General features: G+C 36.6%; 1 protein-coding gene across 1 annotated transcript in view; it reads right to left on the bottom strand.

Moving 5' to 3' along the window:
• ADGRV1 (adhesion G protein-coupled receptor V1) overlaps positions 1-26,408 on the bottom strand; it is a 510,622-nt gene that overhangs the window by 381,735 nt on the left and 102,479 nt on the right. Inside the window, exons 37-51 of the mRNA XM_024734350.1 lie at positions 26,019-26,198; positions 25,218-25,381; positions 21,577-21,670; positions 21,114-21,146; positions 18,382-18,460; positions 18,139-18,277; positions 17,353-17,494; positions 16,062-16,324; positions 13,782-13,957; positions 12,854-12,978; positions 10,055-10,212; positions 9,818-9,964; positions 9,376-9,483; positions 6,050-6,314; positions 5,183-5,305 (exon numbers count right to left, since the gene is read on the bottom strand). Of these exons, the coding sequence (XP_024590118.1) occupies positions 5,183-5,305; positions 6,050-6,314; positions 9,376-9,483; positions 9,818-9,964; positions 10,055-10,212; positions 12,854-12,978; positions 13,782-13,957; positions 16,062-16,324; positions 17,353-17,494; positions 18,139-18,277; positions 18,382-18,460; positions 21,114-21,146; positions 21,577-21,670; positions 25,218-25,381; positions 26,019-26,198 (2,196 nt within the window). The remainder of the gene's footprint in view (positions 1-5,182; positions 5,306-6,049; positions 6,315-9,375; positions 9,484-9,817; positions 9,965-10,054; positions 10,213-12,853; positions 12,979-13,781; positions 13,958-16,061; positions 16,325-17,352; positions 17,495-18,138; positions 18,278-18,381; positions 18,461-21,113; positions 21,147-21,576; positions 21,671-25,217; positions 25,382-26,018; positions 26,199-26,408) is intronic.

Genomic DNA, 26,408 nt, shown 5'->3' with positions numbered 1-26,408 from the left:
TTAAAATATATTTAATTATTCCCCTACATTGGATGTTTATTGTTGTATTCTATTTAACTTGTGAATATTAATTAGAGACAGCATTCATCATTTTATTTATTTCCACCTGATAAATTCTTAAAGGTGTCCAAAGGATATTAACAAATTTGTGATCTTAGAGTATATTCTGCCAATGCTTTCTGAAATGTTAGTAGGAAAGCATGCTCTTAATAGTTCAAAGCAATGGCATGTATTTACATCTGCAGAAATTAGGAGGGGAAGGGGGCTTACTACTCTGTGTATACCATTAAGCAATCTTCAGACTTAAAACTGGGAAGAAAAGTAGGAAATCATGCAGAAATGTACAAATTCCAGTACTTGGAAAAACACACTGGAATCTGAAGATATCAAATAAGTTTTACTGGGCATTAAAATAACATGTAGAACCAGAAACCATGAGACTCTTCTAAAATTTTAGCCAATAGGTTGAAATGGAAAATCCCATATCCTTACTCTTAAATATCAAAAACTATTGATAATGTTTACTTATGGTAATTAATTTAAGTACTATTTCAGTTTAGTAAATATTACATAATAAAGATCAAAAAAGATTGTTATTAATAAACTTTCATTTTAAAACTGATCAAACATTTTTCACAAAGTTTTATAAAGTTATATACATTCAGTAAAGAGCAAATTCCTCAGACTAATCACATCTCTCAAGTTTAAGTGATGCTATAGTCTAACCAAAATCATAAACTAAAGTGTTCTGAACATCACTGATTATTTATCTTAACCCTTAGAGATATACCCTATTCAATTCCTCGCAATCTGATCAGAATGACAAGGCAGCAAATAGATAATCAGACATTCAGAGCAGGACCTGTAGGGGCTCAAATCTACATATATGTATGCAGAGAGTACTTTCTCAGAAAACAGACATTCATATTTGTTCAAGATAATATTAGACAGGGAATTTATAAGGGGGGGGAAAAACTCCCTAAATCTCTATCTACTCTGGGGAACAGGATTTTTAACTAGTACTGATTACAGAATTCTCTTCCATACAGCAAAACTATTTAAAAAGAAAAGAAAAGAAAAGAAAAAATATCCCAAAGGAAGGAAACTGGATAATATTATTTAAAAAGTAAGTGTAGACAAAGAAAAGTTCCATGACTAAATGAAAAAGCGAGCATTCCTAACATTTAGAGATCTGGGAATATAAAAGGAACCAGTAAGAGACAGAGCAGCCAGAGAGGGCTGCATGAGAAGCAGTGTCCTCCGGAGAGTGCTGAGCTCCAGAGCATTGAGATGAAGGGAAGATTCTGACAAACGTCTGAGATACAATACACAGGGCATTACGGAAGGGGAGTTGGGGGAGGTGTGAGTTGAGCATCTGGTCTGGCAGTTAGGGCTCATATGGTCTACAGCATGCATAGACCACATGGGGAAGACAGTCTCTTTATCCCCAGGGGGCCTGGTCTTCTTAGGATGATCAAACAGGGATGAAGAGAGTGATGAATTAATACAAATAATCTCCAAAGGCCATGATTTCCAGAGGTAATCGTTTTGATGAAACTGAGAGTGCTCAGGGACTAGGGAGGGAGGGGTGAATTTTTCCAGCAGCATACAGAGCTTTGAGGATTAAATGAGATAAAGTAAAGGACTAGAATAGGACCTTGGACATAATAAACATTCAGCATGTGTTAGCTATAGATTCCATTTTTCCTGACTCCTTTATCATATATTCTCTTTAAAAAGTAGAATTCAGCAGAACTTGGTTCAAGGCCCCCTTCTCTCATACATACTACACAGTCTCTTTCTAGACAATTTCACCTGTCTGTAGTAAAATGACCCTCTGTACGTATAAAATGTGTAGCTGTGGTCTAGGCTTCTCTTCTAAGCTCCAACCAGTAACACTTATTGGTATCTAAATATCAAGACTCAAAGGCATTTCAAATTATCCCAACAAAACTCATTATCTCTGCTCCCAAAAGCCTGGTTTCCTCCCCGTGATCACCATAATAGTTAAGGGACTACCACTCATCCATTAGTTGCAGAAATTAGGGCTTATCCTTGATATTCACTCTTACCTACCCCCATATGCAATCTATCATCAACTCCCAGGATTTTACCTGAGAGACAGCTTCTGAATTAATCTACTTCTCTGATTTTGCACCTGTATCACCTACCACTTTCTAAGCTCCAGCATTCAAGATCTTCAGTCTGAATTGTGCTAAGAGCCTCCAGCTTGTCTACAGACATTTTCTCTTACCAGCCTCTAAGCTTTTCTCCTATTGGCAGTCAACATTCCATTTTTTCTTTTTTCTTTGCGGTACACGGGCCTCTCACTGTTGTGGCCTCTCCCTTTGCAGAGCACAGGCTCCGGACGCGCAGGCTCAGCGGCCACGGCTCACAGGCCCAGCCGCTCCATGGCATGTGGGATCTTCCCGGACTGGGGCATGAACCCATGTCCCCTGCATTGGCAGGCAGACTCTCAACCACTGTGCCACCAGGGAAGCCCTACAATCCATTTTTAAAACACACACACACACACACACACACACACACATAAACACTCACTCACTCTCACACACAATATCTGTCTCTCTGTGTCTGTCTCCCTCTCTCTTTCTCTCTCTGAACCCTTCTTTCTATCTTCCATCTCCTCATTATGTTCTCATAAAAGGCACCCTAATACTTACAGGATAAAGACAATAGCCCTTTAAGTCCCTATCTGGCCTATCTGATTACATCTTCAGTTATACCCTGGACCACTCTCCCCTCACTGCCACACTGGCCTCTTCCTGGTCCTTTCCACACTCTGACCTCTTTACCCCTGCTGCTCCTTTTGCCTAGAGGCTGCCTCATGCTCAAGTCTTTGCCTCATTAACTCCTACTCATCCTATAGTCCACAATTAAATGTTTTTTCCTTAAGAAAGCTTTCTGGGCATCCCTCAGACCAGGTCATTCATCTCCCCTCCATTTCGTGTTATGCAAGTACTTTATTCTTTCATAGCAGTTATCTGTTTGTACCTAAAAACTTACTTGTGTGATTATATATAATGGCCTTCTTCCCTATTAGATGTTGGACTTCTTCAGGGCAAGGGCTATACCTGATTTTCCTTACCCTTTTTTCCTTGGGGTCTACCACTATGCTGGGCACATAACTGGCACTAAGAAATATCTATTAAATAATGAAGGAGAAAAGGGAGAAGGGGAAGGTAGGTTTATATGTCTTTGCAGTCTCTGTCATATTCATTCTTCCTCTGCCATTTAAAGAATTCAGTCATTACCCAATAATCTCTGTCAAGCCATTAACCAGAATAAATATGTAAGCCTCACAGTCATGGCTCTAATCTAATACATTTAATAAAATATTTGACACATTCAAAATAAGAAAGTCCTTGAATATTATTTAATGCATAATTTCAGCTTTCAGGACATCTATAATAAGCCATTCTAAATAATTACCTATAATCTTTTCATATTTCTACATCCTCAAGTCACAGAAACAAAAGAAATAAAGGGAACAAGCCTCTGGCAGAATTTTTCACAAATTCTTTTAGAAAGAGTGCCTATTCTATTTTTTTAAGCCTTTAAAGAGAATTCTATAACTTCAATTAATGGCCCATTCAGGCAGCACTCTTCATCCTTAAAAACATTCATTAAGCAACTATTTTGAATCATAATAAGTGACTCAAGTAGATGTAGTTAGTCCACTTGAAAACTTGAGGTATAAGGAAAGCAAAAATGATAAAGGCACAAAATTAAAGGACAAGTAAACAAAAGCTAAACAAATACATGATGAAGGATACATAATTTATTCAGTAAATCAATTGTTGAGTGAATGATAAGAAAGTCACAGAGTTGGAAATCACAGGGTAACATCACAGGTTTATATGGCCTGTCAGAGGCTGACAATGTAAAGGGAAGTTAGTTAAGAAGAGGATGAGCAGAGCAGAGCAGAGACAGACGCAGGACTGTCAGCAGAGTAAACCTGGGGTGGAGGCTGGAAAATGATGTAAGAGTCCAGAGCGAGGGGAGCACGTGGCATGAACATCTGGGAGGACGCAGGGCTAAGGAGGGGGGGAGTAGGACACATGGAAGCAAAGTACAATGAGATAAACAATCTACCATGAAAAATGAGGTAAATAATCTCTGAGTCCTGATCAGCAGTTGAGATGACTGAAGGTGACAGTGCCTAAAGTATGTAACACCTGATAGAGAAAGCAGCAGTGCGGCACCTAAGAGAAAAACCCAAGAATAGATTCCTGTATTTGTGCGAAATCCTCTACTCTTCTCAACATCATTTCCTCTGTAGATTTTTAACTTTTGTGAATTGAACTACCCCCATGCATCAACATGTCCTCTTACTAATGTCCTCCTGATTTTAGTCCCTCACCTCTAACCACACAAAAAGCCTTCTCCACTACTCTTGCCCGGACAGCTGCAAACTGCACCCAGCATGTTCTACACACTGAAGCTAGGTGGAGTTGAAAAACACGCCTTGGATCATCACCTGCCTTTGAAATGCCTTCAAGGATTTCTCTACCTCAGTAATGCTCAGAGTGAGTTCAAGGACCTTTAAGAGTCCTTGAGACCCTCCAAGAGGTTCTGTGAGGTCAAAACTGTTTCCCTAATAATACTAAGATGCGGTTTGTCTACTTCACTCTCATTCTCTCATGAGTGCACAGTGGGATCTTCCAGAGGCCAGATGACTGCTATTATTGAAAAAGGCTGAAAAAGGTGCAAACATGAGAATCGAACTATTAAACCAGACATTAAAGAGATCTGCAAAAACAAAAAAGCAATGAAAACCCTACTTACAAAAGGTTTTGTTTTTAAAATTAAAACGTATGGGGGCTTCCCTTGTGGCGCAGAGGTTAAGAATCTGCCTGCCAATGCAGGGAACACGGGGTTGAGCCCTGGTCCGGGAAGATCCCACATGCCGCGGAGCCACTGAGCCCGTGCACCACAACTACCAAGCCTGCGCTCTAGAGCCCACGAGCCACAACTACTGAAGCCCACACGCCTAGAACCCGTGCCCCACAACAAGAGAAGCCACCGCAATGAGAAGCCTGCACATTGCAACGAAGAGTAGCCCCCACTCGCCGCAACTAGAGAAAGCCCGGGCACAGCAACAAAGACCCAATGCAACTAAAAATAAATAAATAAAAAATTTTTTTAAAAATGTCCTTACCTATTCCTGAGGCTGGTGTGAAGAAGTGGATCTTATTAACAGTAGCAAAATCCAGGGATTGAAAATATCTGAAAGAAGATTGTCCTCCCTCCCAGATGAAAATTTCAATTGAATTCTGATCTCCTACAATAACAGAATAAAAGGCAAATCTGAAGGCAAAAGTTACAGAAAAAAATGACAAAATTACACAATAAAACTATAATAAAAATATTAAACTTTATTAAAGAAACAAATTTACGACATTTCTCAGAATTCATTCAATTAAACAAAAATACAATTTAGTAGGAAACACTTTAAAAGTCTTCTTGCATTTACCACATGAAGTATATATTGATACATGGTTTAACCATTAATCATGATCTGATATCAAAAAAATAGTAACAAATGTTTTATTTTTCAGGAATGTTGACATTTTACCTATGAAAGTCCTACTAAGCAGAGAAAAGCATATTTGTATTCAGAGAACATTTTTAAATGGTCTTATTGAATGTTGCTTGGCACTATTTATTACCACTGCAGATTATCCATGGCATCCCAAGTACAGCCATATAAAAAGTTACCTGTTTGTACCTTGGGTGTAAAATCTTCATAATTCTTTCTACTTTACCCACCCATCCCCAATTTTATTTTAATATCTTTAAAGTAGTGGTTTAGAACACCCACAGGTTATGGACACAACACTTAAAATGTTTTTCTTTTTTCCCAAAATCCATCTGTTAGCTGACAATCAATACTTAGATCCATCAAGAAACATACTATGGATTAGCTAAAAAATTATTACAAGAGCATTTTCATATGAACATAAAATGAATGGAAGATAATTTCGATAACAACTATGTATGCATTGCAAACACTAAATCGTCTTACCTGGAAAAACAGTTTTGGCAAAAATTAAGTAAATATCATCACCTGAAGTCAAGGCTTCAACTTGTGTTGTTCCACTGATGGGAACTTCTTGAAAGTTAATAAACTCATTTCCAGACCACCTGAGTAAAAGGGAGTTTGACCTGGCATTAGCCTGGGAAATGGCTAAGAACATAGCACCTCCTCTGGTGAATGAGGCCATGCTCAGCACACCTCGGACACGGAGTGTCTGATGCAACACAAAGCTTCCTCCGTTCCATCTGAAGACCTGCAGGGAATGATCAGACACAAAACACTCATGACTAGGAATTCAGCACTTGTGAGAATTTAGCCAATATCACGTTTACTCTCCTAGACCCCTTAACTTAGTTAGGAAGATACTTTCATAAATGAGAAAATATCAAAACTGATCCTCTCTCATTGCTCTCTCCCTCTTTTTATCTGTGTGTGTATGTGTGTGTGCCTGAGGACACACACAGAGAACGAAAGAGAAGTTATTTGAAAATAAATCAATTTCAAATATACATCTGGGCAGGGGTGGGTGACAGCAAGAGAAGGGGAAGCCAAAAATAGGAGAAAATTTATTTAAATATGAAAAATTCAGAGTGAGATAAGAAACTTTCTAAAGCTGTATTATCATTACCCACTGCTCAAGCAATAGAATATAAAGAAAAACACCTAAACTTTTTAGTCCTGAAGGTGGCACTGCATACAAGGTTTCAGGTGAGTGTTCATGTATTTTAAACTGAAAGAAAACCCTGAATCTACCTGATTTCTTATGCCATCCGGTCAATTTCACAAAGAATTATATTTATTCAGTAAAAACTGGGAATCTTATATAAGCCAAGCATTATGCAAGAAGTAAGGGACAGAATCACTTCTTCCTTTATGGATCTTATTAACTACTATGGAAAGGCAAACAATAAATACATCAATCATTAAATAAATGTATGACTACTAAACTGAGACAAGTACTCAGCAATTAGGAAGGTATGATAGAGAATTATGAATGTCCTAGGAAATAAAATTAGAAAGAATGACATGACAAAGTTTCTAATGCAGAAGAAGTTTGTCATAACCTGAATGAAGACCGGTACAGCTAGAATGCAGTTGACAGCACTGGGGGAATGAAGATAATACTGGAGAGGTACCTTTTGTTAAGGTGCCCATATAATTTAACACAGGGATGCTTTAGAGAGTGAAAGAGACAGTCTTAATCATTGTAGGACAACAGGCACAACCCAGCAGGGTGGTGGGCAAATAAGGACATATGGTTATCCTATTTACAGTCCATATTAAATAATTTAGAAGTTATTCCAAACATAATTGGAAATCATTGAATAATTTCAAAATGAGGAGCAACATGAATTAATATTTTTAAAAGACTACTCCAGCTACTTGAAACATGGATCTGAGGAGATCAGAGAATTTTGGAGACCAGCTAGGAGACTATTCTACTAGCACGGTGAGAAGTGATGGGGACCTAGATTAGGGAAGAAGAAGCAGAGATGGAAAGAAACATCTGTACTCAAAATAGTATCAGGAGATATAATCAAAAACACTTAATAATAAATTAGATGGGAATGAATAATCAGCAGAAATCAAGAAAGATATGGACTTCCCTGGTGGCACAGTGGTTAAGAATCCTCCTGCCAATACAGGGGACATGGGTTCGATCCCTAGTCCGGGAAGATCCCACATGCCGTGGAGCAACTAAGCCCGTGCACCGCAACTACTGAGCCTGTGCCCTAGAGCCCGCGAGCCACAACTACTGAGTGCACGTGCTGCAACTACTGAAGCCTGCACGCCATAGCCTGTGCTCCACAACAAGAGAAGCCACTGCAATGAGAAGCCCGTGCACCACAACAAAGAGTAGCCCTGGTTCACCTCAACTAGAGAAAGCCCGCGCGCAGCAACAAAGACCCAACGCAGCCAAACATAAATAAATAAATATTTTTTTAAAAAGATACAACCCAGCACTCTATCTCAAGCAACTGCATTTATGAGGTTACTATTTCCCGAGATGAAAGCAAACACCTGAAACGAGTTTCATAGAGAAAATCTACAGTTTAATTTGAGATATGTTAAATCTTAGATACCTAGAACATATTTATGTGTACATGCCAACAGGTAGTTAGACACAAAATCTAGAGTACACAGGAAAGGCTACTGATAAATTTGGAAGACACCCTATAGTTGATATTTAAAGCCATAGGACTGATAAAAGTACTCAGAGTGAGTGAAGAGAAAGAAAAAAGAAATGTGAACCAAAACTGAACCTGAAAAACTTCAAGATATCTAAGTTCAGAAAAGGGAGAAGTGGCATTGGAGACTGAGAAGGAGACACAGAAAGAAAGAATGAAAATCTGTGTGGTAGTTCAAAAATCAAGAGAAGAGATGGTTTAAATTTGAGGATGAGGTGACTGTCAAGTGCAGATGGGAAGCAATGCAAAATAATGACAGAAAAAAATACCCACTGTATTTGCAACCCAGCTGTCACTGGTGACCATGAAGAAGTTTGCAAAGCAAGTAGAAAATTCTTTCAAGGTATCAATATAGAGGGGATAAAAGAAATGAAGCAGGAAGAAAAGGGAGATAAGATCAGAAGAGAAATCACTTTTTAAGCTTGGAAATCCTGCATTTATGCTGACTGTAATAATCCTACAGAGAGAGAGAGATGCTAGTTACGGTGGCACTAGAGGGAATAACTGACCCTTATGAAGGCAAGAGGGGAGCCTATGTTAGGTGCCTGTCTTATATAGAAGAAACACTTCTGCCATTGTAACAGGAGGCAGGAATAAGACTGGTTTTCAAGACAGTTTCTGAATTTGGTGTTGGGAAGATGAGTAATCTTTCTGGTAGCTTTCATTTCAACAAAGTCATGAGCTGAAAGTGAAGAGATGAGAAGCAGGTATGGGAATCTGAGGAGTGACAAAAATTATCAAATAAATATTATTAAGACACTGTGATATAGTTTACTAGAGAAATACGGGATTTCTGGAGTAACTGTGTGTCTATCTGGCAATGTTAATCATGAATTTTTAGTGATACCATCTATCCAGTTGTGTGATTTTTCTCCATGTTTTCCAATGCAATTAAAATCTAATTAAATGTTCATGCTTATTATTATACTTGCTCTGGTTCTTGAAGACAATATAATATTCAAAACTCTATCATTTAAAAATTAACTATGACTAATCAATATCTATATTCTTTTTACTACATTACCATAATCAAATTATGGTTTTCTTTTATACTAAACCTACAGACTACATCTTTGATGTGTTTCAATTATGGCATTAAAAAAATTCATTTTAAAAGAATCAAACCTGAGTTAATTCAGAATCATCACTTTGACTTGCAACAATTACATAATCTTGACTGTCTGAAGTAAAATATCTTACTTGAGAACTTTCTGAAATAGTGATTGTTTGTACCTGCAAGGAAGACAGAACAGTGAGAATAAAAAATTTAAAGGAAAATTTAACTAAGAAAAGCTCTGAATTACAGTTAATAGTCTGAGTAAATATTTGAAGTTCAAAACTTGAAAAATCATTCTGATCCCCAGGTATGCATATCCAGATGTCATTTCAAGAGAGACCAAAATATCCCTGGATTAAGACGCCTTGCTAAAATGTGTATCAATTTGCCAAAAACCCCTTATCACATTAACATAGAACATACACTATCTTCTATTTAGCTCAATCTCAAGAATCTGATTTTTCTTTTAAATAAAGCAATCTACAAAAAAAAGTGAAGTGTTTTTTTTACCAGGAATAATTTGAATCCAGATGTGAATGTATACACACTGTTAACAGAAGGCTTTTCTTCATTTCTTTCTTCATGAGTAATCACAAAGTAGGGGGAAAGACCCATATTAAAGGCCTCACAAGTTTTAGGATTTTCTATATGTAAATCCTAGGAAACAAGGAATAACAGTAATTCACGGGGCATCCAAAATCTATATGTACATTATAGTTTGTGTACCATAAAATAAGTGATGTTTACCTCAAGTGGAACAAAAATCCCTTGCCATCGGTAAACAGTAGAAGACAATTTTCTTAACATTATACCATATACTGAATCTTCCAAAGTAAAGAAACACCAGCCAGAAGCCGATGCATCCAAAAAACTTTGAAATATAGAAAACTTAACATCCATTCCCCCTGAAAAACATAAATCGTGATTTGCTTCTGTAAAATCCTCTCCAAACTTTATTCTGTTTATTGTTTAAATAGTGAAACTAGTGAGTTTGTTACTAGAAGTGAAAACGCTTCCATGGTAAGTGTATGTGTACGAGAAAGACAGAGAAGAAACAAACTAGAGAACTTCAAAATAGATAGTAACTAAAAATATCAATACCCAAAGACAAGAAAAATTGTTAACACTGTGCTCTAAACCCACAAAGACTTTTTTCCAGGGTATATTTATAAATAAATACTGAACTTATACTTTAAAAGGAAATACGTTCAGTATGATTTTTATCAGCTTTCATAAAGATGATGAAAATATAACAGAGAAATTTAGAAATAATAAACACCTTTTATGGAAACCTGCAAATGATAAGTTTTTAAAACTTACACTATTAATTTGAAACTACTCCCATCCAATGATTTCTAACTTTACATGTTGTATATTTTAAGAATGCCAAAGCAGATTCACCTACTGCAAGTAGCTATCAAGTTTTATCAGCCTGCTATAACAGGTACATGTCCTAAAATTCTGTGCTACAACTAAACAAAGACAGAAACAAAAAATTCCTGCCTAATGAAGAATACCTTTAAAACACCTTGTGTGTTCTATTATCATGACAGTTTCCCATAGAAAGTTAGTTCTTTTTAAACTTTAGTTAATGGTGTGAACATGATGCACCAAGAACAAATGTCAAAGTTGAAACCTAGGCTCCTTGTAAATTATTGATCATTTTTAGATTACCAGTTGATGAAGTCATAATGTCAGTGCCTTTTATGTACTATCCATTGGTGATATCCTGTCCTAGAAATCCAATATTTTAGATTCCTGCTTTGCCACCTTTTAAAGGCACACTACAGCTTTTGCATTAAGAGTCTCAATGTTTTGCACTGAAGTGGACCACACGGTCAAATCCTCCCCTACCGTAATTCCGGAAGATGGTGAATGAAGAATAAACAATGCCTGCTGACATTTAAGAACCTCCAACACATACTCCCACAAGCACTTCCACAAAACACATGCAGAACCCAAACTATAATGAGATAACTCTGAATTAGAAACCATAATCTTTCTTTTTTGGATCCCATCTCTTCCTGGCTTCCAGGCCATTGTCTATTAATTATCACTTCTCTTCTAAATATTCAGTCCTTCTCTACTTACCAGGCCTTTTCCATCAGCATTTACACATGCTTAGGTCTCTTCAAACTACATAAATAAACAAAAACCCTGACTCCTACACCCCATCACTACTCTAACTAGATCCTCCCCTTCTCAGCCATACTTCTTGAACTAGTTGTACATATTTGAGGCCTGCATTCTCTCACCTCCACTCAAAATGTTATTCGGTCCACATCCCTCTATACAAATAGCTCTTGTGATTTTATGTCTTCTACATTGCTAATGACAATGAGTATTTTTTCAGTCCTCATCTTACTGGACTTCTCACCAGCAACTGACACGATTTACCACTCCTTTCTTTTTAAAACGCTCTTTCACTGCTGCCTGCAATCCTGCATTCCCCTGGGTTTCTCACCAGGTCTCTGAAGTCCCCTTCTCCTCTCCCTAGTCATTCAATTTGACTCAGTCTGAGTCCTCTTCCCTATCTTCATCCTCGCTTTCCAGGTTTTTACGTCAACTTCCATGACTTTAAAAACAATATGCCTGCTAAAGGTTCCCAAATTTATCTCTCCAGCAGAGATCTTCTTTTGAGTCTAGAGAAATATCTTCTAAAAAGTTAACTCAAATTCAAATATTTTACTCCCCTCACCAAAGTAACACCTTGTTTCCATTAGGCACTCCCTTTCTTACTGAACGGCAGGAATCTCCATCCAACTGCACAAGCTAGAAACGTAAGAGTCATCTCAGGTACCTTCTTCACATCCAGTCCATCACCCAGTCCAAGCTACCATCATCTGTTGCCCTTTTGCTTGTCTCCCTTCATCCTCTAATTTCTCCTGTGCCAATCCATTCTTTACCTGGCACCAAGAATGATACCTTCCAAGTGCAAATGTGATCAGACCACCCCACATCTATACATAGGAACCCTCCCTCATGCCTAGACCACTCAGAGACTTTCCATAACCCTAAGATAAAGACTAATGTATGTGATATATTCTTCAAGTTCTTGAATGATCTAGTCTTATCTAGCTCTCCAAACTCAGCACTCTCCCTTATTTCTAAACCCAGTGCCCACTCTAGACTTCTACCTTGATAGCTTCCCGCTTTCTCTTCTATGTTCCTCCAACTCAAGTCTTTGCATAATCCCTACTCATCATTAAGTCTCAGTTCAAACAATGATTCCCCTCGGAAGCATTCCTTGATGTTCTCACAACACTTAGAACTTGACCTTTAAAACATTTATTATACTCAAACTACACATTGATTTTTACTTATTTATTTCTGTCTCCCCCTAAATTCTAAGTTCCATGAGTTCAGTACCATGCCTGTCACAGGACAGGCATTCAACAAATATCTGTGAATGCAGTAAAAGAATTAGATATCTGTTCTCCATTTTCAACAGATTTGTAAGATACAATTCATGGGGGAAAATGTAAATCTTATATATGCAATCTTTCTTGGTTATAGAATTTTGTTTTTATAAGAAACTAAACGTACTCATGCCAAAGGCTGTTTCAGAAACTGTCTCCCACTCCACACTCACAGCTAAATCAATGCCATTAGTACGTGACACATTTAAATATACAGTCCTGTTGGCTTCTTCAGTGTCTACAGAGGTGGCTCTAAAAGAAACAAACAGTTGCAGAAAGCTGAAAAAGCATGTAATTTCTACATGTTAAATACCTACATCACATTGCTAGTATATATTTAATACACTTTTAAATTTACGCAAGTCAAGGTGACATCCAACCACAAATTTTATACAGGAGGAAGGCTAGACTCTAGAGCTCAAAAATATTCATTTATGAAGACATTTAAAAAGCACTATTATCTGATACTTATGATAGTAAGAAAATACTGAGGGTCAGTAACTTCAGTAACTTCACACTACATATTCTAAAATAAATAAAGCTTTGTCATTCTTAAGTTTCTTCTCACATAAACTAAAAACATTTTACAGAGAAAAAATGAATCAGGAAATTCTTGACATATTAATAAAACTAGATCTATTAGAATATTTATAAGATATAAAAAAAAATTGTCAGTTTCCAGAGGGAATTTTTAAACTATAATCATGTTAATATATGTTTGAAGAGTCATTCATTTGGTTTGAGCAGCTAAATATAAGTTAAACTATTTCTTGCTTTTTATTATTACTGAAAACACAAAATAGTGCTTTTACCTGAAAGTGTGGATTCTGAGAAAATAAGAATTCTAATGACACCATTGTACAGCACATGATTAGGTTTTTGATGCTCCCTGTTATGAGAGGACATATGGCCTCTCTCGATCTATCTGCTAGAGCTCATTTTAAAAGTCCCCATTACGAGAGTCAGAGATCAGTTTTCTTCTGCATTTTCTTTATGTCAAAAGTTATTTCCTACTTAGCTTCAGAAGTAACAATTTCCTTACGAATAAATTATACCTATTTGCAACTGCAGAGATACTGAATAGCCCCAAAGGGGCCTGGTTTTGCAAAACTGTTATCAGGGTTTGAACACGGGCCCCTAGTCTAGCACCTCCAGTCGGATTAAACAAGGTACAGACAAAATGCTCATCCATCTCTGGTTCCGTGTCCAATATGGCTGATATGTGTAGGGCCTGAAAACACAATCAAAAGATAAAGTTACTAGAATTCAGCAACACACATACAGAGTAATTTGCTAAACATTTATGACAACAAAATAGTATTTTTGGAAAACAGTACCTCGTTTTTACTTTAATACTGATCCTCATAAAGTAATAGTTACAACTGTTTCAAGTTACAACTTTCAAGATTATCAACACTGTGACACAGTCTAACTGAAATGTCTAAAAATAAAATCTATGGCATTTGAAAACATCACTGAGATTAAAAAATTAAATTTAGATCTTCATTTTTGCTACTGCTTTATCCTGCCCTGGCTATGTAACTGCATTAAGTCTTGTTTCTAGCCTAGAATTCACTCTTAAAAAGCAGTATAGCCACAGCAGGCACAAATCAGAAACAACCCACATGTTTATCAACAGAAGAATGGATAAACAAACAGTGGTCTATTCAATGAAATGTACTGAGCAATAAAAAAAGAACCAACTACTCATGTGTGCAACCAAAAATGATGTTGACCAAAAGAAGTCAGACATGAAAAGAATACATACTGTATGGTTCTATTTATAAGAAGTTCAAGAATTAGCAAATGAGTCTTCAGTGACAGAAACCAGAAAGCACTTTCCTCTGGGGAGGGTAAGGGACAAGAAGGAAACTTCTGTGTGATGGTTTGTTTAATGTTTAATATACTAATCCAAGTGGTTGTTACACTGGTGTATACATATTTTTAAAGTCACTGAGCCATACGCTTAAGATTTTTATATTTTACTGTTTATACCTCAGAATAAAAACATGTGGAGAAAAAGATAATTTTGTGGGTGAGAGAAAAATCGATTTAATCCAATTTGCTCTAAAATTTAATTTGCCTAATGAACCGAAAGGTCTTTAAACACACTTTGAAAAAGAGTCTTTTAAGAATAAAACACAATACAAATATAATAAATTTAAAATATACAAAAAATTAAATGAAATAAAATTTAAAACTTTTAAAAAAGGCATGTGAATGTAAAAAAATAGCAAATTCATAAAATACTTCAAATTTGAATTCTTTTTATCTATATCAAGATGTGTCCTTGAATAAATCAATTAAAGGTTCTAAATTTCCAGAAACATGAAAAAATTAGACATGCAACTGAATATGAATTCAAAAATGTATGGAAGTTTATACAAACTGATCATAAATAAAATTAATAATTAGGTGGACTGCTTTTAGATGAAATAGTTTAAAGTATATTATTTTAGAATTATACTTTATATAGCTGGCTTAAAAAATATCTTAAGCTAATACAATTAGTTATTTTAAACTTAAACTGTGTCTTAAAAATAAAATTTAGTAGTAGGAACAGAAAATTACTAATATACAGAAATAGAAGTTTCAGAAGGTAAACGTCTACAAGTATAGTTCACATTTATGATTAATCCCAAATCCAGCATTTTTCCCCCAATAAGCTATTCCTGTTTACAAAGGATATTTGCTTCTCAAATAAGCAGTCTGAAGGAAGCAGTTGTATTTTGTTTAATGAAAATGTGGCAAAAGAATGACTGGCTATGGCTTAATGACTGCAATGAATAGCTTGGAGTTTCTTTTAGTTTATGATTTATAGACAATATAAAGTGAAGTATGCCATTTAAATATACTTAACACTTAAAGCAGCAATATGCATATTTTCTTTATTATTTGCGCATTCCACTACTCTATTAATGGAGCAAATTTCTCCGGTTGCACTCTATGTAGACAATACAGCACTAGAGCACTTTCACGTGGTAATCTAATCACGTCTTTACCTAACACCTAAGCTGGATTTTTTTTTTTTTTTTTTTTTTTTTGGTACATGGGCCTCTCACTGTTGTGGCCTCTCCCGTTGCGGAGCACAGGCTCCGGACGCACAGGCTCAGCGGCCATGGCTCACGGGTCCAGCAGCTCCGCGGCATGTGGGATCCTTCCGGACCGGGTCACGAACCCGTGTCCCATGCACCAGCAGGCAGACCCTCAACCACTGCGCCCCCAGGGAAGCCCCTGGATTTTTTTTTTTCTTTCTAAGATCTAGGGTGCTCCTCCAGAAGAAAATTATTTTGTAACTATTAATCATTCATTCTCAGTAAAGGTTCATCCTGTACCTTGAAACGAACACCTTCTTCTAAAACAATATAGCCTTTGGAAGGAGTCAGATCTTTCGACTCCATTGAAGAATTCACTTCTGTCACAATGAACTGAACTGTCACAGTTCCGAACAGTCCCTGTCCAGGTTCCCGAACAATGTACAACACTGCCACACTCTCCTGGATGTAGAGAGCTGTCGGTTCTCGTAGGAAAAAGTGCTCACTGTTGTTAAATGCTAGAACTCCAGGGCCATCATCATTAGCAAGGACAGTGATTAAGGCTGTCAAATAAAAATATTAAAACAATAAATGAAAATAGAATGGGTTGTAAGTAGTGAGAAGCATGTGCATGTTTCATTGTAAACCAGGCCAACTCTTTTCTAGATCATCTTAAAAACAAGAGAAATTTTAAAAGGCACCTAATGAAATTCCACATTCACTCATGATATAAATACAAACACTTAGTAATCTTGAAATAAAAGACAGCTTCCTCAACCTGATGAAGTGGTATGTCTCAGAAGCCAATAGAAAGTATTAAACTTAATGTTGAAACATTAGAAGGGTTGCCACTAAAAACAGAACAAGACAATGACGCCTGTCATCACTGCTACTGTTATTCAGCATCGTCCTGGAGCTAACAGGCCGGTAACAGGTATAAAAGCAATGGAAAGGAATTGCCAAGACTGTCACTATTTTCTAGACGTCATGATTGTCTTCTTAGAAAAGGCAAGAGAAAAAAATTGTTAGAACTATTATAAGAGTTTAAAATATAAGGTGAGTAACCTTCAGAAATCAAGAGCTTTCTACTTTCTACCACCACTACTAATAATGTTAATAATAATAGCCGAAACAACAACTAATACTACTGAGATCTTACAAGTTGCTTAACCTATATTATTAACTCATTTAATTCTCACAATAACCCTATGGGGTTGATTATATTATCATTCTCATTTTAAGAACTGATGATTGAAGCACAGACAGGCAATCTGTGGAAATTCACAAGTTAGGATGTGGCAGTACTGGTACTCAAAGCTAGGAAGTCTGCTTTGGAGCATGCATTCAAAAAGATTATTGTAATACCTCTATATATCAGGTATAACCATTTAAAAATATAATAAAAACGGACCTCATTCATAATAGCAACAATACCTAGCAATCAAAGTAAAAAAGTAAGACCTACATGAAAAAAATTGTAAAATGCTAATGTGTGACTGCGGCGGATGGTGTCAGTGCATCACCCATAGCCTGTGGCTCACTCAGGAGTGAAGGGGTGAAAAGGAGCTGTGTATAAGAAATCATCAACTACCTATAATATTTTCCCCCAGCTCCAGTCCAGGAGAAGGATTTGTTAATATCAGCTGAAATGCTTCATCTCCTTCCGGAATGTCATCATCAAGAATCATGATGTCAACATGTTTATACCTTTCTCCATTAGCAAAATGAAGAATCTGGTCAAAAAAGTAAAAGTAGCAGTATTATATTTAAATACACTCTGAGTTTTTTTTAAATGTTTGGAAATAAATACAATATACTTTTGAATGTGAACTAACCTATTTACAGGATTTTCCCCTTACTTTTCCATGATCTCTTTTTATTTAAACTTACAATATTAAGTTTAAAAAGTAGAAGTTGTGGAGGAAGAAAGGAAACATTTGACTAAGCAGTAAAAGGCACGAAGAGACAAGATGAACATTTTCAAACACTAAAGGTGTTTCGGTAAAGTAAAACAAAGAAATGGAAGAGTTAACATTTTCAAGAAGCGTAAGAAACACTCTGGAAAGGTCATCTAATGATATAAATTGTGTAACACAATAATGTGTGTTCTCCAGTATCAAATACTGCAATAAGGTAGTAAATTAATAAGAAGTGGGTATCAAATATTACAATAAAATAATGAATGAAGTAAAATACAGAAGAATCTTTAAAACAGTACTGAAAGTTTAATTTATACAATTTACCAAAATAGTGAAGAGAGCTATTCCACCATGTAGAAATCTTCTTCCCTAATTTACTATGGAATATACAGTAGTTAATTATTTCAAGATTAACTTATTTACAGGGCCTAAATCACTATAATTCTCAATGAGTTCACCATTGGGGTAAAGACGTAATCCAGCCCCAGCTGTGCTTCCAAATTCTGGGCATACACAAACAAGGAAACGTGGCCAAGAGTCCCTTTGCTCCTCTGGGCTACCAGTGTTAAACTTCTTTGGGTTTCGTTTACTTCAAATCTATAATAAAAAGAATACATTCATTTTTCCTTATAAGCTTTTATTCAGTAGATAGTAGAGAATCTGAAACTCAGAAAAGGGCTCTTACGCAGGCTTCGGTTTACCTGCTCTGTTGCCACTCAATCATGCCTCGAGCACCGTCATTGGCATCAATAATAATTTGTGCAGTCAAGCCCTCTGAATCTGAAAAAGCACAAAAACATACCTTTAAATAAATGTAAGTAGTTAAAAAGAGAATTCGTTGATATAGAATTTAAAGACCTTTGGTATTATATAATTCCTAACATAGAGGTATTGCCAACATTACTCAAAAAATGTTTAAGAAAATAAGACATAAATACTTAATAACTTGTGAATGAGGAAACTTTTGCTAACAAGAACCACTGACTTACAGAAATCTAATCAACTGAGAACAGTATAAAATAAGCAACTGAAGTTACGGTTAATTTCTATTATTTTAATCCATTTCAAGAGGAAAGGAAAATGGGGATAGTTACAAGGAGTAGAAAGAGGAGGGAAAAATGGGAAGAGAAAGGCAGGACGTGCTGCAGAGAAAAATACAGGTGTGAAAAAGAGACAGAGAGATACAGGGATACAAACAGAAGTTGAGAAGGTAGGAAAGATGGAGGAAGGTTAGGTGGAATAAAGACTAAGCTTAAAGTAAATTTCTCTTATCCCTTTTTATTCTGTATTCTGTCCACCAAGCTCAGTATGTTACCAATATCCATTATTCAATCTTGAAATAGTAACTAACCCTATTACTGTTTTGTTCTGTTCTTTAATATGTTCATCCTTTATCTTTTAAATTTCAGAAGGTCCACCTTACTCTCGGATACGTATGACAGCTGTCTGGGTGAAGAATGGGTAAGGAAAGTGGAATTCTCTCTGAGTGAAGGGATCAACAACGTTGAAGAAAGAATATAAAATCAGGATTTGTGCCCATCAAGCTAGAAGCTACAGAGCACAAGCCCAGCCCCGTCAGTTCCTAGCTGTTTGACTTCGGCATGGCACTTAGCTCAGCTCCCCCATCTATAAAATGGGCAAACATAAGGAATAATGGTACTAATATACAAAGCACTTGAAACAGGAGCATTAGAAAGCACTTATCAAAAGTTAAACTATTCAAATTACCTCTGAGTGTAAGGAAATATGATGTACTCTGTCAGTTTTCTTAGTGTGAACAATAATTAACTTGTAATAATTGCTTGATGTAAACAGCCTAGTTGTTGGAATCATATATTTCTTTTGCATAAAAATGGACACTTTCCAAGTAATAATATAATAATATGTTAAAAACTGATTATTCCCTTTTGCTATTTGCAAAGTTGTCATACTGAGCCTCAGAAGTGAGTGAGGAACTCCCATTCCTCAGGCCCCTGCTCAGGCCCCTCAGGCCATGCTTCTCCCCCTTTAACTCAGACTAATTTTCCCTCTGCCCAGAGCACCTTCTAACCCAGGGGTCCCCAACCCCCAGGCCACAGACTAGTAGCAGTCCGTGGCCTGTTAGGAACCAGGCCACATAGCAGGAGGTGAGCGGCAGGCAGGTAAGCGAGTGAAGCTTCATCTGTATTTATAGCCGCTCACCATCGCTCGCATTACCGCCTGAGCTCCACCTCCTGTCAGATCAGCAGCGGCATTAGATTCTCATAGGAGCGCAAGCCCTACTATAAACTGCGCATGCGAGGGATATAGGTTGCGTGCTCCTTGTGAGAATCTAATGCCTGATGATCCGAGGCGGAGCTGAGGCAGTGATGCTAGCACTGGGGAGTGGCTGCAAATACAGATTATCATTAGCAGAGAGGTTTGACTACACAGAGATCATAATAAATCAATTGCTTGCAGACTAATATCAAAACCCTATCAGTTAAAGAAGATGTGGCACATATATACAATGGAATATTACTCACCCTTAAAAAGAAACAAAATTGAGTTATTTTTAGTGAGGTGGATGGGCCTAGAGACTGTCATACAGAGTGAAGTAAGTCAGAAAGAGAAAAACAAATACCGTATGCTAACATATATATGGAATCTAAAAAAAAAAAAAAGTGGTTCTGAAGAACCTAGCGGCAGGACAGGAATAAAGACGCAGATGTAGAGAATGGACCTGAGGACACGGGAAGGGGGAAGGGTAAGCTGGGACGAAATGAGAGAGTGGCATGGACTTATATATACTACCACATGTAAAATAGATAGCTAGTGGGAAGCAGCCACATAGCACAGGGAGATCAGCTCAGTGCTTTGTGACCACCCAGAAGGGTGGGGTAGGGAGGGTGGGAGGGAGATGCAAGACAGAGGAGATATGGGGATGTATGTATATGTATAGCTGATTCACTGTGTTATAAAGCAGAAACTAACACACCATTGTAAAGCAATTATACTCCAATAAAGATGTTAAAAAAAAAAAAACGTATCAGTGAGTGACAAGTGAAACAAGCTCAGGGCTCCCACTGATTCTGCATTATGGTGAGTTCTATAATTATTTCATTATATATTACAATGTAATAATAATAGAAATAAAGTGCACAGTAAATGTAATGTGCTTGAATCATCCCAAAACCATCCCCACCCCCACCCTGGTCCTTGGAAAAATTATCTTCCACAAAACCGGTATCTGTTGCCAAAAAGGCTGGGGACCGCTGTTCTAACCAAGGGATGGGGAGCAGGCTATTTCAGGGCAACTCACCACCAACCCCCACTAGGCGGTCACACCTAAAACTTGCAGACAAAATTTCCAATATCAAATGTCCAAATCGTAAGCAAGAGTTTGTGTTTTAATAATAGGAATATATCTTTTTAAAGTAATCTACATAAAGTTGTACTAAGGTTCAAGTTTTACCTTTCAGTCTGTAATGAATTAACTGAGTCTTTTCTAAAGCATGAAAAGAAAGAGATAAAAAGTCAAAAAAGAAGCAGAGAACACAGCAAACAAACACCCTACTCAATCTAAGAGAAAATAAAAACATCTGAGAGTTTGGAGATCTAATGAAAATAGCAAATTAAATTTTAAAAGGAAAATGCCTTCATAAGAACTAATTCTATTTTGAAGACTAGAAATTTGGTTATAAAATAACTGTAATGTTTAAAAAGCATCATACAATTTTTAAATTTCTTTATGCTGTCCAATGTACAAAGCTACAGTATACGATGGTCTTTAAATTTAAATAAATCTAAAAGCTCACATATTTACACATATAGCTGACATTAGCAAACTTCACAATGATCACTTCTGATTAAAAAATGAAGAAACTTTACTTCGTTTGCAGTGAGTAAACAGAAACAAACAAAAAAGCCCATCATACCTAGTCTAGGAGGAAATGAAGTTAAAGGAGCCATGATAAGTTCCACATAAGTTAAATTCACAAGGAAATATTCTTCTAGTTCTGGTACATCGTCCTGCAAAAATTACACCCATTAAATTATCTATAATTATGCTCTCAAATTAATTACCTTACAAGCTGTTTTGAAAAATTATCTTTTAAATATAAATATATATATTTAAATAGTATACAGAAAACATAAAATGCAAACATAGAGTAGAAAAGATTTAAATCAGAAAAAATAAACATGTCTTGGCAATGATTTTTTTGGATTTAACACTAAAAGCAAAAGCAATAAAAGCAAAAATAAACAAGCGGGACTATATCAAACTGAAAAGCTTCTGCACAGCAAAAGAAAACATCAACAAAAGAAAAGGCGACCTACGGAATGGGAGAAAATATTTGCAAATCATACATATCCAAAATTTATCTAAAAAAGTCATACAACTCAATAGCAAAACAACAAATAATCTGATTTAAAGTGAAGAGGGACAGAATAGAAATTTTTCCAAGGAGGAAATACAAACGGCCGACCTGTACATTAAAAGGTGCTCAACATCACTAATCCTCATAGAAATGCAAGTCAAAACCACAATGAGACCTCGCCTTACATTTATTAGAATGGCTATTATCAAAAAGACAAGAGGTAAGTGTTGGTGAGAATGTGGAAAAAGAAGAACCCTTCACACTGTTGGTGGGAATGTAAATTGGTGCAGCCACTGTGCAAAACAATATGAAGGTTCCTCAGAAACTTAAAAATAGAACTACCAGCAATCCCACACCTGGGTATTTATCCAAAGGAAATGAAAACACAATAGTGAAGCGGTATCTGCACTCCCATGTTCACTGCAGCATTATTCACGGCAGCAAAGTTATGGAAACAACCCAAGTGTCCATCAACAGATGAATGGATAAGATGTGGTATATATATAAAATGGAATATTATTCAGCCACAAGAAAGAAGGAAATCCTTCCATTTTTAACAACACGGATGGACCCTGAGGGCATCATGCTAAGGAAAATAAGCCAGACAGAGGAAGACATACTGCACGGTGTGGAATCTAAAATAAAGTCATACGCGTAAAAACAGAGCACAGAAAACTGGTTGCCAGTGGCTGGGCTGGGGTTGCAGGGGGAATAGGGAGGGACTGGTAAAAGAGTACAAACTCAGCTATAAGATGAGTAAGGCCTGAGGATCTAAGGTAAAACATGGTGACTATAGTTGACAACACTGTACTGTACAATTTAAATTTGCTGGGACAACAGAACTTAAATGTTCTCACACACAAAAAAAGATAAATACATGAGGTGATGGATGTGTTAATTAACTAGATGTGGGGAATTCTTTCACAATGTAAACATATATCAAATCAACAGAACAGACACTTCAAATATCTTATAATTTTATATATTTTTTAGATTCTACATAAGTTTACCATACAGTGCTGGTTAATTATACTTCAGTAAAGCTGAAATTTTTAAAGAAACATAAAATTATTAAACTTACACCTAGTTGTATAGGTTATTAGGTTGAACCACATGAAACTGCTAATATTATATCATTTTTTACCTGGACTAATATAATATGTAAACCAATTATATAAATATACAAACTTAGTATACCTTAAATATAATAAGAGCTAAATTTTTTAATTACCTTAATTACCTTTTTAATTACCTTAAAAAAATGATTCTAATCCAATGATTAGAATGAGGAATAGAATAATACTATAGGAAAAATATAGGCTTTTCAGTCAAAGAGACCTAGTACCAAATTTCTGTAATTTTAGGTGAGTTACTTAAATTTTAAGGCCTCAATTCTGGCATCTTTATAATGAGGGAAGTAACTGCTACTTTGGGGATTTTAATAATGATTAAAAATAATGTGTATGGAGTACCTGGCCTAGAGAGAGTCCCTACAAAGTGACAGATATTTGTGATGGTTAATTTTAATACAATATTACTATTAATCACTAATAAGGCAGCTGCTCAAAACATGAGGACGAGCAAAACCCACATCAGTAGTAACCAGACAGCCAACAATATTGTGACACAGAAACCCAATGTATATATATGAATATATAATATCAGTACATACACCTCTCTCTTCATTGTATTTAATGGAGATGTGTTGGCATGTGAAAAAATAAGAAAATGAAGGTCACAGTTTCTATCTTCTGTAAAACAGGGACAAATGTGAGTTACAGAATCAGTGATGTAAAAGGAACTGTCCCCAACCTACCCGCACTGTTCCCCACCTCCATGCAAGAACTCTCCCCTATCATGCCCCAGGCTGGCTTATTTCTGTAAATACAGGCTTGCAGTCTCTTAATCTTGTGCTACTCTGAGAACAGAAACGACTGCAAAAACCTGGGGAGAAAAAAGGAAACTTTGAAACCTTGTGTTCATAAAACAAGACTGTAAACCAGACCTCTGAAGGTAGCTATATATTTTCTGCTTTAAAAACTAACGTATCGGGCTTCCCTGGTGGTGCAGTGGTTGAGAGTCCACCTGCCGATGCAGGGGACAAGGGTTCGTGTCCCGGTCCGGGAAGATCCCACATGCGGAGCAGCTGGGCCCGTGAGCCATGGCTGCTGAGCCTGCGCGTCCGGAGCCTGTGCTCCACAACGGGAGAGGCCACAACAGTGAGAGGCCCGCGTACCGCAAAAAACAACAACAACAACAAAAAACTAACGTATCTAAGGAATAATCCATTTATTTGTATTCAATTACATTAATAGATTATATATTTGGAAGAAGACTTACCTTAAAGTTTTATGGAACCTTGTGTTGTATGTCACGTACTGAAATAACATTACCCTTCATCTTTCAGCTTTAGAGTTCTCATACTACCATATTAGGTCACGGTGCCACAGTAATCAACAAAATAAGAATTACTGATTTCAGATGGTAGATGGTTTACAGTACTTATAATTTTGTAAAAGTAAAAGGCCTCTGAGAAAATTAAAACTTGAAAAAATAGAACCCCAAAATACATAGTAACTGAAAATTATTTTTCTAAGGCAATATTCATTCTCTCTCTTTCTCCCTGCCCCTACCCCTCCACCCCACACACCATGTCCTACCCTCTCCATATGTACTATTTTCATAAACTTCTTGGAAATGAATTTAGGTAGTTGAAACACTAAGTCCCAAAACAACACAAGATTTCCCATCATGAAAAATCATTTAAAACACAATTTCAGTCAGAAATGACTACTTTAAGTTTGACCATAATCACATTTTATACCATCAGCCTCTAGTGAGTTTCTCACTATCTCCAGTGTAACCGGTCCTAACAACTAAGTCGCTGACCTACATGGCTTTGCTGGTCCAATGAATCCTTTGGAGTAATCAAAATGCTCCTTTGGAATCTCTTAGGCCAATGACATCTTAAACGGGACTGCCCTAAGGAAATTTTCTTTATCACAAGTTGTTTCTGTGATAAAATATACAACAACAGACCAGCCTATCTAGACAAGAAAAGAATCCCCTGTGTAATTTTAAAAAAAAAGTCACAAAAAGAAATAAGTTGATTTAAAGACACCAGAACATTTAATCAACTTCTACTTTTTATGTGGTTATTCGCGTTTAATACAGTAATAGCAAAATAAGCGTTTTACCTCAAGTATAGTAATGTTGATGGCTGCTGCTGTTGCCCCTTCTTCTAAAATCAGAAAGCCAATTACTGGGACAAAGTCAACATTTGGCTCAGCTAGGTTTCCTTCTGTTTGGTTCTTTAGACTCAACATTCCAGGAACTGTGGTATATGTGACATTAATGGCTCCTAATTGAATTGGATGGGAAGGGATTTTTAAATTATTTAAAATTAAAAATAGTATCTCATTATGAACTTGTTGACTTTCCTAAAAGCACATCAGTAGCTGTATTATTGGCCCCAATTCTTCACCCTTTCCTCTGTTCTTGGCCTTTACCATGTAATGGCTCAGTGATGTTGCACTGTGAGCAAGGCATCCCTGCCTACCTCTACTTTGAGTTTGACTGTGTGACTTATTTGGGCTACAAGGTAAAAGTGATGGTGCGCTAGTTCTGAGCCTAGACCTATGGGGTCTGGCGTGTTTTTGCTTGCCTTCTTATGCCCCAACTGGTTCCAGGAGAAGAATGAGAGACACGTGGAATACAGCCACCCTAGCCAAGCCCAGACTCAGTTAGTGGACCCCCGGCTGGCCCATTACCATATGCTGCTGAGAGTTTATGATGGTTTGTTGCACAGCATTCTGTGACACTAGATAAATTCCTTTAATCTTTCAAAAATAAAGAAGTTATAAAATCCTGTCCTGAACTAAGAAATATTAATTGTTTTCCTGTCCCTGATTTATTCTAGCAATGGCTTTCATCCACTCTAGTAGAATATTAAAAAAGCACCTGCCTGGAAACTCCGTTCATTCTAGAGTAACACAAACCTAGAGATCCAAATTCTCTGTTGATGAAAAGCTGAATTGTCATGTTAGCCTCCTGTAGCAAAACAAATCTTGATGAAAGAGCAAAACTTAACACTCCATGTGGTTCATCACTGGCTTCTACGGTCAGAACAGCTGCATATCCTTGAGCGTCAAGCAGAGCAGTTCCTGCTGGTGGAACTCCTAAGAAAGTCAGGGACCACAAGAAATCTAACAGTGACTTGACCTTAACTTCTAAATACTTAAAATATAACCCCACTTTTTGAAACATATTAAAGTAACCAGAAAGTGGTTACTTTCACTCCTCTAACAGAAATCTTCAGGGTGACAAACAGAAGTTACCTTTTAGTTTTTTTTTCTTCTTAGATAGCAAATTTTTTTTTTTTTTTTTTT

This window comes from Neophocaena asiaeorientalis, unplaced genomic scaffold (assembly GCF_003031525.2).
Source record: "Neophocaena asiaeorientalis asiaeorientalis breed wild unplaced genomic scaffold, Neophocaena_asiaeorientalis_V1.1 scaffold184, whole genome shotgun sequence".
Lineage (NCBI taxonomy): Eukaryota > Metazoa > Chordata > Mammalia > Artiodactyla > Phocoenidae > Neophocaena > Neophocaena asiaeorientalis.
This window is presented reverse-complemented; position numbering and strand designations above follow the sequence as displayed.